Source organism: Chroicocephalus ridibundus, chromosome 5 (genome assembly GCF_963924245.1).
Source record: "Chroicocephalus ridibundus chromosome 5, bChrRid1.1, whole genome shotgun sequence".
Classification (NCBI taxonomy): domain Eukaryota; kingdom Metazoa; phylum Chordata; class Aves; order Charadriiformes; family Laridae; genus Chroicocephalus; species Chroicocephalus ridibundus.
The window spans coordinates 10955925-10971662 of NC_086288.1; the positions used below are offsets into that span (position 1 = coordinate 10955925).

Consider the following 15738-nt stretch of genomic DNA (forward strand, 5'->3'; position numbering starts at 1 on the left):
TCAGGAGGATGGCAGCCCCTGGGAACAAGGGTCACTTCAGCCAGCCCCTGTGAATGAGAGCCAGGTCCCAGCTACACGGCTTCATTTGTCCCACAGAGGTTTCCCCTCTGAGCAAGTCACCAAGGTGAGCAGAGAGTACAGGAACTTCATTCTACAAACCACACGCGTTATTTATTCTGGAGCCTGTTGGGAGAGAGAGATGACGAGAACAAGTGCAAGGCTTGCTTGTGAAGCTGAAGGCAGTAGTCAGGAAACACAACCGCTAAATAGGTTGTGCCTGAGCACCCTGGCTGACAGTTTCTGTCATTTCAGCCAGATGCAAACTAAGTGGCGTACTACCGTAGAGAGGAGGGAAGGGAATCTTAACAACTGTAAAAACCTTTAAAACAATAATCCCAAGCAAAAGTGAAATCCAATAGTGTGAACCTGTCTCGCCTCACCTTCTTCTTCCAAAGAAAAGCATTTGAGATAGCAGGGGTTGAAAAAGTGGTGCCTAGGAATAATGCATATCTTTATGGATGGCTTCCAGTGCCTACAGCAACCCATAATTCTTTACTTGCCTTTGGCAAGCATACTGTAGAGGGTTTTTTGTCTGACTGAAACATAGTGTCCAGCAGGTATGAGAAAAGAATCAGACAAAAAGCTATTTGCAAAGAGTTCATAAAAATAAGGAAAGTCATCAAGAATACAGGAGTGAGGGAGGGGGGGCTTAGGGAACAGAGAGCATCCCCCAAAAGGATAACATGACATGGGCGTCTCTCTTCACTGAGCTGTTTAAGTCAAGGACAGAAGGGGACAGAGTAAAATAAGAGCCATTTTCACTTCTCTCCCGCACAGAATTACAAATGTATTTGAAGAAAATGAACTGTGAGATGATGAGTGTAAAAAATATATTGCTCTACCATGACTGGTGATGGTAGAGTTATGTTGTATATTTAGGCATGCATCCAGAAAAAGGTGACTGCCAGTTCACGGTTATGAATCACGAATCTCAAGAGCAGAATAAGACGCTACAGTGTGCTGAACAGAATGAACGAGCAGCAATTAATAAACAGACCATCCAAACACAGCTAACTTCCAAGATGTCAATCAAAGGTTTAAAGTGTGGCAAAACAAAGGAAAAAAATCAAGACACACCAATATAAATTGGCCATATAAATTTCAGACATCTTTGCACTGATTTATTGTCTTCAAACGATGACAGTCACAGAACTGTATTCTTTGAGGCTAGAAAAGACAACTGCAGTTGTGAAAACATTGCTACAGTAGCAAGAGAAGTGTTTTAGTAAGGGAATGGCTTTATGAAACTAGATAGCAACACTAGGTTAGCGAGTATTAGAAGATGAGGTCCATGATTCTCTGATACAGGAAATGTTAAAACATGAATTATTTCTCTCCATCCCTTCCTAAAAACCCCACAAGTAACCATGAGTTAGCTTTCATCAAGCCTTTTAAAGGTTCACCAGAAACTTTTAAATGGTTAAAAACTCATCTCCACCTGGGGAGAATTATTTTCTTTCCAGCACTTAAAAGCCAAAGCACAGATTTCAAAACACATTCAGCTCCATGGAAGTATTTGTCTCCACATCTGCTGTTCACTGCTCTTCCTCAACTCTTTTTCTAGAACAGTTACCCATACCTTTTCAGTTTCTCCTAACAGGGACCACCTTGGCTTTTCACCTTGAAGTAGTGCCTTCTGTGTTTAACTCTGTTGTTCAGAAGACTAGACCCAGCAAACTATGGGGAAATAAAACTAAAGAGGTAGCAGAGACTCACCTGGTTACAGAGTTGACACTGCAGGCTCTCTCCAAGTTTCTAGCTCTCATCATTCTATGTTTTGTTAGAGGACAGCAAGAAACTCTTTTTCTTCTGTCTTGTCCTTCGCCTTTTCCAGCTTTCTGACTCCAACTACTCCAAGTGGGGCAAATCAGGAAGAAAACTTCTCCAAGATGCTCCAAAATTCTTCACGGGAGCCTCAGGCTAGCAGTTGCCTTGTACAAGGTAACTTCTGTCCTACCTCCTATTTTTCTGGTTATTAGCCTCAGGTGCTACTGCAATCCACTCAGCTTATTTAATAAAGTGCAGCTGGGATACTCTGTGCCATCACACGAAGGTACACTTTTTCATTATATCTAATGTCTCCTCCTCACAAACAAAAAGCTGGATAACAGATAAAGGAAATATTATTTACTTCAACAGTATCAACATCATAGAAAAATTCACAACAGAAGCAACTTACAGAAACTGTGACCCTCAGAAGTATTACCACTGAAAGTTTCTGAGACACTGCAGAGCTAGGATTTTCTGATTTTAACCCCTGTTTAGGAAAAACAGAGAGGCATTACAGCCCAAAACATGAGACATTCATTCAACATTCAATCTCATTCAAAAGCAGTCACAATATAAAACTGCCTTTTCTTACTCCAAAGCTATTTTAAAGTTTACCAGAACTTGCACAGGATCATCCAAATATGGAAAGCATCCAACAGAAACACCCTTAAGACTTGCATGATGGACGGTTACAGCACAGATTAAAAAAAAAAGTCACTACCTCAGTGTTGTATTCCAACAGAAGGAAAGAAACTGGTTGGGAACAGCTGGGAGTTAATGGAGCAGGGGCTGAAGACAGGAAAAACAGAGACAGTGACTGAACAGCAAACAGCATTCTTTTTCTTCTTGGTCATCTTTAAATCGTACTTATTTTTAAGACTTACATCTGTGCTATGACTGCTTCTTTATGAAAAATATATGTTAAATTAAATTTTAAAAATATAATCTGTTCTTGGAATTTACAAATATCAAAATGCCACTAACCAAGTTCTCCTAAATAGGGAACTTGAACATTATGGATTTTTTTTCCCCCCTAACAGGGGGAGAAGGGTTAGTTTTAAAATTGTATACTGAACCAAGCAATGGAATTAACTTTAAAAAAAAAAAAGATGGGATTGACTCACTCTCAAAAAAAGGGCTATTACTCATCACAGTGACATACACATGCATACATCTGGCTGAACACACATTCATCTCTGTTGCTCAGCTTTCCCGCGTGCTCCTGTTAGCGCTGCATGGTCCATTATAGCCAGGCACAGGCGCTGCATCTCCAGTCAACCCCCACTCTCTCAACCTTCACCATCCCAGCACCTGACAGACACTTTGCAGCTACAAAAGGATATTCCTTCCCTCACCTCTCCCCAGAGCAAAGGCAGAGGTGTCAGGAAAGGAGCATGGAGGCCCTTCACCACAACCATGGCAAGGAGCAGCAAGAAATTTAAGCGGCTAGGATACTTCAGTGTTACTGCATCCGTTCTAATCTTGCCTGGTTACGAAATCTTTTTCTCTCTAGAGTACTCATTTATCTCATATACTGAGTTTGGTAGGGTTACTAACCTGTACTAATTATAACTGTCTAAGCTCAGCGTATCTTCATTTCTAGTTGTGTCTCCTCCAAGACCGTATCTTTATCTGGTTTGTTAAGAGTCTACTAAGAAGTGGACAAGACAAGGTTTTAATCAAATGTAAGCAGTAACAACAGGTTTTATTCAAAACTTCCAGTAAAGAGAACCCACTAGTTTTGGAATAAAGGTACTTAAAGTACTACAGCTTACGTGAATATAAAAGATCAAAGAGAAGAAAATAAACCAAGCAGTAAAAAAAAGTAAAAATTAAAAATATATATATTTTTAAGAGTTTGAAATAGACCCATACTGGGATTTTGAAGTCCTCCAAACAATTAACAGTTACTAAGTTTGGCAAAACAAGATTCTCTTACAAAATTAAAAGCTTCTGTTACATAAACTGTATAAAACTGCTCCATAGTTAGAGAGCACTCTGTACAATTTTGTCTTGAAATACATAGAGCTGCAGCCTTCAAACTGCAGGAATTAATTGTTTTATCCTCTTCATGGGTAAAAGAATTAACCAGCTGCGCAATCGTTTTGGGGGAAAACGAAGAGGCAAAAATAGTCAGAATTAACAAGATGAAGCCACTACAAAAATGAAATGCACAGCAAAACTCAGACCTCAGTTTAAACTAACAAGCTATGTTTACAATATATTCTACAATTCAGTTGTCATTTTCCCTTCCCGCTCCCACCTCCCCCCATTCAAATATTCCTAATTCCTTTATGGTCTAAATCTAATTAATTTCTAAACTTTCAAATACACCGTACATACATTTAGCAAAAAACATAGCTAACATTCTTACAGCAGTATGGTCAGGACACAATTTCAAAGATTATTACACAATTATTGAGATTAAACCTTATGACTTTTTTTTTTTCTTTTAAAGAGAACAGCAACCATCAACTTAGACAAATGGTTTTAAAATGTACTGCAGACAGCCTGCAAAATGCAGACTTCACCAACATCAGCTCTTAACCCCAGAGGACACAGGGGAAAACAGCAAGCGCTGAACATAAGGAAGAAAGAGAATCTCAGAGTGCCAGCTAGAGGAAGATCCTTCAGGAACTTGGTCTGACAGATTGTTGGTTTGGCTCGGTCGTCCCCGTTGCACTAAGTCCTGCAAATCAACTTTGCAATAGTACGTTACAATGTAAACTAAAATTCTTGATACCAACAGTATGTCAAAGGGATTTTTTTTTTTCTGAAGCCAACAGTTGGTCACAGAAGTCAAGTATTTCCATGGCTCTTATTCAGCTGTTGCCAGTTCAGGGGGAAAAAAAAAATTAAAAAATGTGTGTGTCTGACTCATACGTCCTTCAAGTACACGCAAGGCTCAATTGTTTCCAAAATGCAGGAGCTTAGAACCTTTTAAGACACTGAAGAAATAGGATTATGAGGAGAGCCCATCTGAGTAAGTACTTTATCCAGCCACTGAAGGGGACCATGAAGATGTATCTCTATCCAGCATGGAGTGCTTGTTACATCTTGGCGATGATACTCAGCGCCCCAACCCTGGAAACAGAATCACAAGTGGGGAAAGAAAAAAAAAAAAATCACCTTCTTTTATAATACCGAATACGTGAGAAGCATACTTCAATCATCTTCTTTCTTACCAAAATACTCTAGCTTTCAACAGTTGTTATCAGCAGGGTAGAATAACACACTTGATACGCCAACTATTATCATGTTTCAACAAACAAAAAAACCAAAAATTACATTTGGAGGAAGTGGCATTTTGAGATCTCTTGGAATAGAAATCTTTAAATTTCTAAAGACATAACCTGTGGCAGTTCAAAATTTTCCCATACCTCACTGCCAGTTGCTTGATGTCCCAATAAAGTCTCTGAAGAGGGGAATAATCAGGTCTTCTCTGCCAAGACCAAAAATAGAACAAATTGGGGGGGTGGGGGGGGTGGGATGGAGAAATGCTGCCAAACAGATCAACAAATTGGATCTCAGAAAAAATAAGATCATCGACCGACATTATGGAAGTGGGGGTGAGGCATCTGTCTGACAAGAACCAAAGCATCATTCTCAAGATGGACGCAATAAAATGGGCAACAAGTCAGAAACATTCCTCTTTGGAGAAAGAGGGCATGGTCATTCCCTATCAGCCTATTTCTCAAATTAAGACAAGATAGGTTTTGTTTCAGCTCATACCCAATTCAGTTACAGTAACTACCAAAGATAAAAGCAGATATTTAAACAGCATTTGAAATAATTTTATAAGTGAACCATTTTGGGGGCAGGTCTGGAGACAAGACTAAAGATGGCTGCAGGTACAGTTTGCTCTGCTCTATATTAACCCCTGTTATCCCCTCTATATTAATCCCAACCCAGGTGGCAGCAGCTCTAAACACTGTGCAGTGCAACATCCAACACGCAGGAGGTCCTGTGCAACTGTTCAGGCAACACAGCCATACAACCTACAGGATGCAGAGCTATAAACAACCTATTCCATTTTAGGAACCCCTGTCTTAACACATCTGAAAGTTTCTATCCTCCTATCAAGAAGAGTTCTTCAGCATGTTACCATTTTCATATGACTACTTTCATAGATGTGACCAGCCCTTTTATATCAGTACACATGTTGACATGCCACATCAAAAATCTTGACCTTGCACACCCCCCTAGAATAGAAAGGTATGTATATTAATCTAAATAATTACTGCAGCTCCTAATTTGGGAGCTGCTGGTCAAAGCAGATTTAGAGGATTATGCTATCTACACTCCCACAACCATTATCAATGACTTACACTGCAGTCCCAGCTCAACTCTCCAAAAATACCACCCAGGAACAGAAGTATGAAGTTCAGCTGAGCCTCTTACAGAGCAGGAGATAGCATGGACCATAGCAATGGGCAAAAAAAGGTGCAAAAGCTGATGGCACATCATTAATTGGTGGCTTTTCCACTTTTAGGCCAAATAATTAATGACTCAATTCTTTTCAAAACTTACTTATATTGTATCCTGCCATATCTCACACAATTAGAAAGACAAGCCCCATAATTCCAGAATTACTATGCAAATAATTCTATATACACACACTACCTATACACACATTAAATACAAAAGTTTAACTGAAACACTAAAAATTTACAAGAGGCAATTCAGTTAGAATAGTTAACAAGGCATGACGGAAATGCTTCACAAGTGACTACAGACTTATGTGAAGAAAAACGTTCTGCAAGTCACCTCAAGCTTTCAAAGTATGTGCATCAGATGCATTTCATCCGCAAAGACAACAGGTCAATGGAGGGAGGCACTGGAGCATTCAAAAACACCACATTAAGTAAAAGCAATTTACTTTGCTTACAAAATAATCTCAAGAAAATTTTCACATACCTTTACAAAACTCATACGGAGAGTACACATCTTAGTAAGCTCATACACTGTCTCGAAGCCATGGTTCACTGACTGAGCCAAAAGCTGAGCAAACTCTTGATTATTGAAAATTTTCAAACTGCAGCCACTGGGAATTTTGCAGACCGTGGTGGGATGGAATCCATGATGGTAGTTGCAGTTTCGACTTTGCACAAAAATACTGCTGTCGCTAAGACATTCAGCGTACACTTCCCCACCGACATAATAGAGATGAACACCTAGGAAGAGAAGGTTGACATAAGGAGGTTAGATGAATTCATGCTGTGTATCTGTTTTTCATGCTCTCTCTCCACAGACATGTGTTTCTGCTTAAAGAGATAAAAATTAACCGCGTATCAGACCATCAGCTGCCTGTCTTCAAACTTGATTTTTACTTTCCTGTTTCATCAGTAGGTGATTTGAAAGGAGTGTGTGTGTGTACGTATGCATATATATATATAGGGAAATAGGTAATTCCTGTGTTTTAACATGTTGTATATTCAACAGCAATAAACTAGCAAGCACTGCAGTAGTTTTGATGCAGTACATTGGGTGGCTTGACGCCTTGAACTTTTTTCTCATCATATTTATGTAAAATAATACTTGGGAATGCAAGAGGAGAAAGCAGAAACCTACTGCATAATTTGTAGGTACTAAAGCAGCCCCAAGCTGGATTCTCTGGAAAAGCCCTGAATGCTATTTTGGATTGCACAAGTTTTTTCAGCTCGCTTTAATTCCACAAAGCTGGAAAAAGAAAATGGCCCTTATATAGCCTCAAGTTATGCCAGAGGAGGTTTAGATTAGAAAAAATTTCTTCATTGAAAGGGTTATCAAGCATTTGGAACAGGCTGCCCAGGGAAGTGGTTGAGTCACCATCCCTGGAGGTATTTAAAAGATGTGTAGATGCAGCACTTAGGGATTATGGTTTAGTGGTGGACTTGGCAGTGTTAGGTTTACGGTTGGACTTGATGATCCTAAGGGTCTTTTCTAAACTAAATGGTTCTATATTCCTCATATGTATCTGTCAAATGAGGGTACACACCGATCCTACAGTCTTTTCACCTTTTACTGCTTGCTCCCTCACCTGCCACTGATGGCAGCAAGCCCCAGAAGAGCAGCATACAGGGAACCTTTGTGGAGATTTGCTGTCAGTAGGACTCAATTCCAAAGGCTTTGAGAAAGCAAGAAAGTTTGCCTTTTGTGTTTAAAAAGGAATTATTTGCTTATTAAACCTTTCCCCTCCCACAGTGTCACAAGTCAGAGAAGCAACCACACAGAATTTAAAAGCTAAACTGAAATCAATTCAGAAAGCCTTGATTGTGCTCTGTCATGTAAGATTTTGCTGATGACTATGCGTGTACCTGTGTAGGTACCTATACACTCTCACCTGATCTGCAAAAACATTTATGGCTATGCCTTCAAGTTTGGGATTTACTCCTCCTTAAAGACTAAAAGTTCTACATCATCATTAGTTGTACACATTTACTTATTCAACAGCATCCTTGTCTCCTTCACACTCTGCTTCGGTACATATGCAGTTAAGTGCTTCAGCCCAACTCTGCTTGCAGCTGGGTTACTTTTAACAGGAAAATGAATGAGGTGTTAAATAAATATCCTGATACTTGGTAAGATGGATGGGAAGGCAAAGAGGGAAGAAGTATTAGGACTTGAGTGGCACAGCACAGGTGTGGTGTACTGCTGAGAGCTGCACAATTCTTCACGTAGAGAAAACCTCTCCGGACCAAGGGCTCAAACTTGAAGACCTGACAGTTCTCTTCAGTTTCAATTCTTTCCTTCTTTTTAAGGAGGAGGAAGAAGAAACTTCATTAATTGGCACTTAACAACATACACCCCATTGCTTGGGCATGTTGAACCCTCAGTTGTCTCAGAAAATTTGGAGTTTATTAATAACGTAAACACCTTAAAAATATGTCTGGCAGGAATGTCCCGTTGCAGGGGGCAATGTTAGCTTTGCCTGTCATTAGCATTATAGTGAGTTCTCAGAACAAGAGGACTGCACGAAGTCAGACAAAAACCAGAAGCTTTTCTCTTTTGCAGGACACTGTCACAGCCATAGAAGAGAAGCACAAAATTTCCACTGAAAGAATCACCAGCCTGTGAAAAATGAATTTGGAAAAACTGTTTTAGCAGGTTCTCTCTCTGAATACACGTTAGGATAACTAATTTATGTTGGAAATAAGGCTAGCTAAGAATTTTGTGCCAAGAACTATAATTTTGATTTCCATATACACCAATAATCAAGATAAATCAAGGCATTTCATTAGACAAACTGCCTTAAGCTTTCATTCTAATTAATACTATGATAGCCTTCGGACAATTAAAAATTGATTAAGGGTAAGAGCTTCCTGTAATTACACACCAGGTAAGAACAATACTTTGCTTGTAAGACCTCTTGAGGTAGCGGCCCAAGTTGTCACGTCTAGGGGAAATGCCCCTTCCCTCCCCACCCCCAAAAATCCAAAAAATGGATGCAAAGATCCAAACCTCACCTTTGCCAATATGCCGCCTAGTGTTCTCAATGGTGGAGTTGCGGTTAACGTTCGAAAGCAGCCCCAGGCAAAATCTGTTCTTGTTGTTTGAAGGATCAGTGAAGCCATCCACCAGGACACTGGTGGAAGAAGCGTGGAATGCCTCCCCAACACGATTATTCAGCTCATAGTAGACAATGGAGCACCAATGCTTCGGTTCCTCGTAAGCAACTGCCTGAACATCTGTAAAGCAACAATGGAAATGTTACAATCTAACGGCACTGAAATACAGGCTCGAGAGGTAAAGATCCATAAACCTGCAGATTTTGGCTGAAGATCACTGAAAGATGAGCTGGATAAGCAACTGCAGCTAAATGATGGCTCTTCTTCCTTCAGTTAATTTTGAACTTTTCATAGCCATGGACACACAATAGAATAATTTCACCAAGACTCACAGGAGAGAAAGGTTGTCACTAGATATCAACAGAAAAGTGCAGGAAGCTCCCGGGCACATACCAACCAGTGTCCCAATATCCCTGCTGCATTTTCTACAACATGCTATGTTGTGGGCCCAGACAGCAGAGAAACACTGCAATTACACAGCTCAGCTTTCTTTCCAATTTAGTAAACGAACTTCTACTTCAATTCATTCCACTCAGCTACCAAATTACAAGTAATTTCTGTGCTTACTGCGAAGTTGTATAGTGACAAGGAGAAACAGCATCACACATTTGCACCAGAGACCATTTGTAACTTTGAGTACCAAGAAGTATAGCAAGGTAGCTTAAATACATGTCAGCAGATCAATCTTTCAGTATTCAGGGCATGCACAAGTCCTGGGCTTCTTGGGGGAAGGGTAAGAGACTTCAAAAACTGAGACAGACATTTGTCTGCAGAACACACATGAAGCACGTCTTCAATATGAACAGATACTGCTTGGGATCAGAAGCTGAACAAGGGATCCTAAAGGGATGTGCAGGATCCTAACAATTATGCTGGGCCGAAGAGCAGATGAAATGGAGGAAAATATTGTTTAATGAGAACCTTTTATTCATTAAGTGCTACCAAATGCAAAATCTGCAACTATTCATTGCCAAAAGTTACTTGTTGAGTAATAGCAGAACATGGTTTCTCAGAACATGGTTTTCCAGACTCTGGCAACAAGAAGCTCCTCCTCAGCAGCTCCGAACTGAAGCTAGGAGTTGTGCAGAATGCCGACAGGAAATTTCTGGTTCACGATTTCTGCCTATCAAGTTCTAGAAACACGGGGATGTCTTGAGGTAACACTTGTGACTGTGCACAGGGAACAATTTCTCCAGATGGTACCGAAGGTCTTTACCAAAAAGAGTTTTCCAGTAGGTGTCCAACAACTCTTCAGATATCCCCACCCAGATCACATTCTTTCAAGTGCCAAATACAGCTACAAGTTATTAAACTGCCTCCAAATAAAAGGAGGCTAGTGAAGGGATTGTGGTTGCTTTCCGTGGTTTCTTTTAAATGAAGGAGGCTATTTCACTGCTAAGGCTAGCACAGCTGGACTTGCTGCTAAAATACCAACTTTGCAGATTAAAGCTCCAACTACAGGTCAAAGTGCTAAAATGAAAATCATACTGGTATTACAGGAAAACTTGTTTCTCTGGCCAGGGGTTTCCTTCTCCCAGCCCCAAGTCTTTACTGAAATCAGCCAACTAAGACCAGTGTTCATATTTTCCTCTGTTCACAGATCATAATGCTATGAGTGTTCTGACGCGTGCAAAACAAAAAACAAAATGACCTCCTCAAACCAGCACTACATAGCAGATGTAGTGGCAAATAATCAAAAGCAGGATTAACACATCCTACATCACTGTGCAAAATCTCCAAGCACAGTGTCTACTACTGACCAGTAACTTGCTTAAAACACTGGTAAAAAGGAGATGATCTTCCCTGATACCCTAGCATTTTCTATCCTTTCACGTCACTGTAAAAAAAAAAAAAACAAACAATAAAAAATAATAAAAATCACTCATTAATTATTAGTAAGAGGTTACTACACTTAATTCCCACGAAGATGCCAGCAATTATCAAAGCTGCAGCTTTGCCCCAGTTCTCAAAGTCAGGAAGAAATCTTGCCAGCTGGCCATTCTTACAGAATGAATCATATCTGCCTCTCACAGATTTCATACTAACTTCCTTACATTTGCTTTAAGTCATGCAGAGCAGGTGCGTTTAGTCTCTCTATTCCCAGCATGGGCCAACAATGGAAATTACCCAACTTCGTTGACAGGATGCAGCTTGTTAAATCAAATCTCTTAAGACTAACAAATCACCATGAAGAACATGCTTCTAAAAAGTTTGCAACAGAAATGCTGCAGTAAGTTCACAGTAAAAATGCTTCTTTAAAAAAAAACATCTGCTGCAGGTTGTAAAAGTAGTGCAATTACAGCATACATATACGAATAATAAACACATGAAGGCACACAGAAGTAAGGCATTGTTTTTTTTCTTTTAAATGAAGACACAAAGATAAAAATCCATTGTACTAAACTACTGGGAGAGAAAAATACTAATAGACACACTTTTTATTTTGAAATGGCTAAACGTTAAAAAGCAAGAAGAAAAATGTAAACCCTTTTCTCTTTATCAACTCTCATGTAACAGAGGAATTTTACGGTATTCGTGTGTTTTGTGAGAGAGACGAACTTGCAAAAGTCTGCAGTTAGGCATAAATATTGATAAACGCACTTTGGGTGAGCAAGAACTATACACAGTGTATATATATAAAAAAAAAAAAGGAAATGCTACAGACGGGGTTTATCACATGCAAAACTCATTCCATGCAGAGAGTAAATAGGTTAGCAGAAAAGCTATCCAAATCGTTCTAAGAGGGCAAATATACTTCCTGAATCCAGACATTAAGCTTAGCAACAAAACAAGTAAAAAGAAATAATAAAAAAAAAAATAAAAATCAAACAACAGTTATATTGTTCAAATGCCTGTGATCTTGATAATCACTCTGGCACAGCATCCAGCTTGCTGCTCTTTCTTGGCATAGGCCACAACTGTGTCAGCTTATGTGTTCTCTAAAGGGGCTATTTCTCACAATGTGATGAATGCACTAAATCCTTTACTCAGCAGCCACGGCCGGCTGCAAAGGCTTTAAAAAGCAACGCGTAAAAAGATGTCTGTGTCATAGTACATAAAGCAATAGGGTTTTTTTTTAATACAGATTTTAAAGTCTATAGCAACACCACACCTCAGGCAGACAGCTCTGAATTCTGAACCAAGTGCTATCACTGCATGACTCAAAGATGGAACAAAAATGGGGAGAGAAGATGGAACAACACAAACTGAAAAAAAAAAAAAAAAAACCAACCCAAATGCCCTTATGACCAGGAGAAGGGCAGCACACTCTTTACAGACTAAAGTTTAGAATTCAGGACAAAAACATAATAAGAAAAGACAATTTTATGAGATGTACTGTCTCAAAGGAAAATTTACAGATATTCCAGTTGCCTGTGTAAAATGTCTCTGGGAATTTACATAACTAACAGTACTAGCATCCAGCCTCCGATCAAGTCTTTGTTTGGAGAGCTATACTTGACCATATCTACTGTCATCCACAATTCAGTGACTTTATATAGCATTAACTGCATTGTTCCAATAAATCAATGTAATCATAAGAGAGAAAGAGATTCCTTTCCTTGCACACATGTAATTTCAGCATCACACGTAGAAATTCACAGCATCATAGGAACCCTTTCTGTTCAGTGATTAGTGGAAGTTCCAGATACAAAATATAAAATCACTTTGGTCATTGAGTTGGTTGGGAGTAAGAAAGTAATAAACTTCGTCCATTTTACATTTTTAAAGAGTCATGTGATAGCTTTTTGTCCTAAACAAATATTTACATTTATAATTTTTTATCTCCAGATTTACTAAGTCATCCCTTACAAATACAGCAAAAAATTACATGGCTTTTTTTTTCTTTTCTACAGCTAAAAATTTCCATAGACAACACAGATCCAAAATAAGAATGCAATTATTAAAAGTCAGTTCTGAAAGTTCGTTACTCTTAAAAAGCAAAGTAGAAGATGACAATAAAGTGGTTTTACCTCCTCTGTGTATGTCAGGGGGAATTGCGGGTGCCATCATGTTGGTATCCATTGGCTGGGAGGTATCGTGTGTCATCTGATCTTCCGGAGGCAGGTAAGCAGGAGGGGGAGTATCAGCTAAATATAGAAGAGGTAGAGATACAAGAGTCCTTTCCTCTCTTTAAAGTACATATACATACCCACACAATCAGTTTTAGCCTGGAAATGCTTCCAGTCTGACTCAGCTATAAACTTCCACCCACCAGAAATCTGAGAAAGCAATCATGGACCTCGAATCAGGAAAGCAAAGAATTATGGTGCATATTAAACACAACTGCATTAAAAACAAGTCACTTTCTCCCCACTAAGCCACAAAAGAAAGCTCAGCTGTTTCCAGCCCACGTTTTCGCAGGTTGAAAGTGCCATATAGATATTAAGGCACAAGGATGTCACAGGACCAGGCCAGAAGTAGATATCGGATATGGTAAATATGAACAGAAGTTGGAGCAGAAAACTTTCAGTTTGAACTTTTCTGTTTCCTACATGATTCTGTCAGCAAAGTGTGCAAACATCCCAGACATATCCAGGATCTTATTATTGTCATTGTGTAGCATTAGCTCTATTTCCCTAGAATGGAAAAAGTAGAAAGTGTTCAGGCACCCAAATTCTACACAAGTGGCCGTCTGAGTTTGGAATTTATCTGTCAGTGTCTCTTACTGGCTGTACGGCCCCGTTCAGGATTGAATCACTAGCATAAAACTAGCCCATGCACAATGACCGTACCCACTAACACACTGCTTTCAGTCCTGTTTGAAACATCCCAGCCAGGTACTTGCATTGCCCTCCAGCTGCCTATTTCGCTTCTGGGAAAGCTTCCCAAAAGGCTTCTTAGAAGCTGCAGGAAGTTGCCAATGTCACCATTTCCCAATACACCAGAGGACACTCTCCTCCAAATCAATTGCACAGAGGTACAGGCAAAAGAGAGAAACCCTTTCCTGGTCCCTGCAAGCTTTCACTGCAAAAACAGATTAGATTACCACTGTGCTATCTCTGGTGAACATGGCATCCCACATCTACTTCCATTACTGACAGCATGGATTGCAAACTACCACAGCAAATAATCACAGGGGGCTCCAAACCCCTGAAAACCAAATTAGCATCAACAAAAGGCAGGAGAATCATACCACTGTGCTTTGTAAGGTTTGGTTTTTTGTGGGGTGGTGGCTTTTTGGGGTTGGGTTTTCCTTTTTTTTTCTTAATTATTTTTAAGAAAATATATATTAATGAAATGTCTTAACTGCTTATTGTTTAGGAGATACTGTGTTGAGAGCTTTACATCCAATGCTGGCAGGTACCTTTCTAATTCCCTTACTTGGATATCCTCAGTTGGACAAGAGAGCAGCAGAGAAAGGCAGAGACGACGACAGGACTGCATAAAAAGCTGCACTGGAGTTTAAGTCTCGTGTTTTACTAAGCCTTAATGTTCGTGTATGTGCAAATATGGTGTTAGTGATGCACAGACAGGGAAACAAGATTGTAAGGCCACAGGCAACAAATGAGCCAGTTATCTAGAAAGTTTTCAAGAACTCTGGATAACTGCTTCGCTCCTTTTTTTGTATTGTCCAAAAGTCAGCCTCTTTCCTCATTAGTGCAAGACAGACAAGTGTCCAGAGCTAAGCACCACGGACATCAGTATCTTGACCTCTCCTCTGATTCAATTTCTTCACTGCAGCTGCTGACTTGTCTTTACGGGCACGCGGGCAGAACAGACCCTCAAAGATCAAGTGAACTTCCACAGGCCAGTGCTCAGGAAGACCTTGTTAGAGAAGCCTTTATCTCTGCTGGAAGAGCCCCAACCACACCAACCATATTAAAAAAAAAAAAAGAAGCAAGCTGGTTTTGCATCAACTTTTCACAATTTTCACAATACAAACTCTATTTCCTTCCCTCCTGCCTCTGCAAATTCAGTAGTCTTCACTCATTTCACAAAAATTTACAGAGAAACAACTATCATCAGCAGAAATCTGTGGATGTTAATTTCATGTAATAGAAAACAGATTTTCAGAAGCCTGACACTTTGTTTACACACACCCTGCCCTCCCTCAGCTGGTGAAGAAAACATGCAAACAGAACATCAGTAAGCATTTGCACGGAGTCCTGCTCCTAGCATTTAGATCAAGAAATCTGTCACAGACTGCTTCTGCAGTATTTTTATCCATCAGCATGTAAAGACCAAAAAAGAAGGCAGCTTCACAGAATTTTCTACTGACATCAGTCAACAAGGAAAGGTTGTTACTTCTTTGACTTTAGGAAGTAAAACAGTCTGAAGATTTCTTTTCAGGCCCTTAAGGAACTGTTTTTCAGTTGAAGTATATTTGTTTCTTGGAATTACATCATTACGTGAAGAAATT

General features: G+C 39.6%; 1 protein-coding gene across 3 annotated transcripts in view; it reads right to left on the reverse strand.

Annotated features, from left to right (window-relative positions):
• Nucleotides 1-3516: 3516 nt before the first annotated feature.
• The window catches only part of SMAD1 (SMAD family member 1), a 51845-nt gene continuing 39623 nt past the window's right edge, over nt 3517-15738 (reverse strand). For all 3 annotated transcript variants that reach the window (XM_063336706.1, XM_063336703.1, XM_063336704.1), the window contains exons 4-7: nt 13349-13465; nt 9276-9497; nt 6748-7004; nt 3517-4914 (exon numbers count right to left, since the gene is read on the reverse strand). In XM_063336706.1, coding sequence (XP_063192776.1) covers nt 4771-4914; nt 6748-7004; nt 9276-9497; nt 13349-13465 — 740 coding nt within the window. In that variant the 3' untranslated portion in view covers nt 3517-4770. The remainder of the gene's footprint in view (nt 4915-6747; nt 7005-9275; nt 9498-13348; nt 13466-15738) is intronic.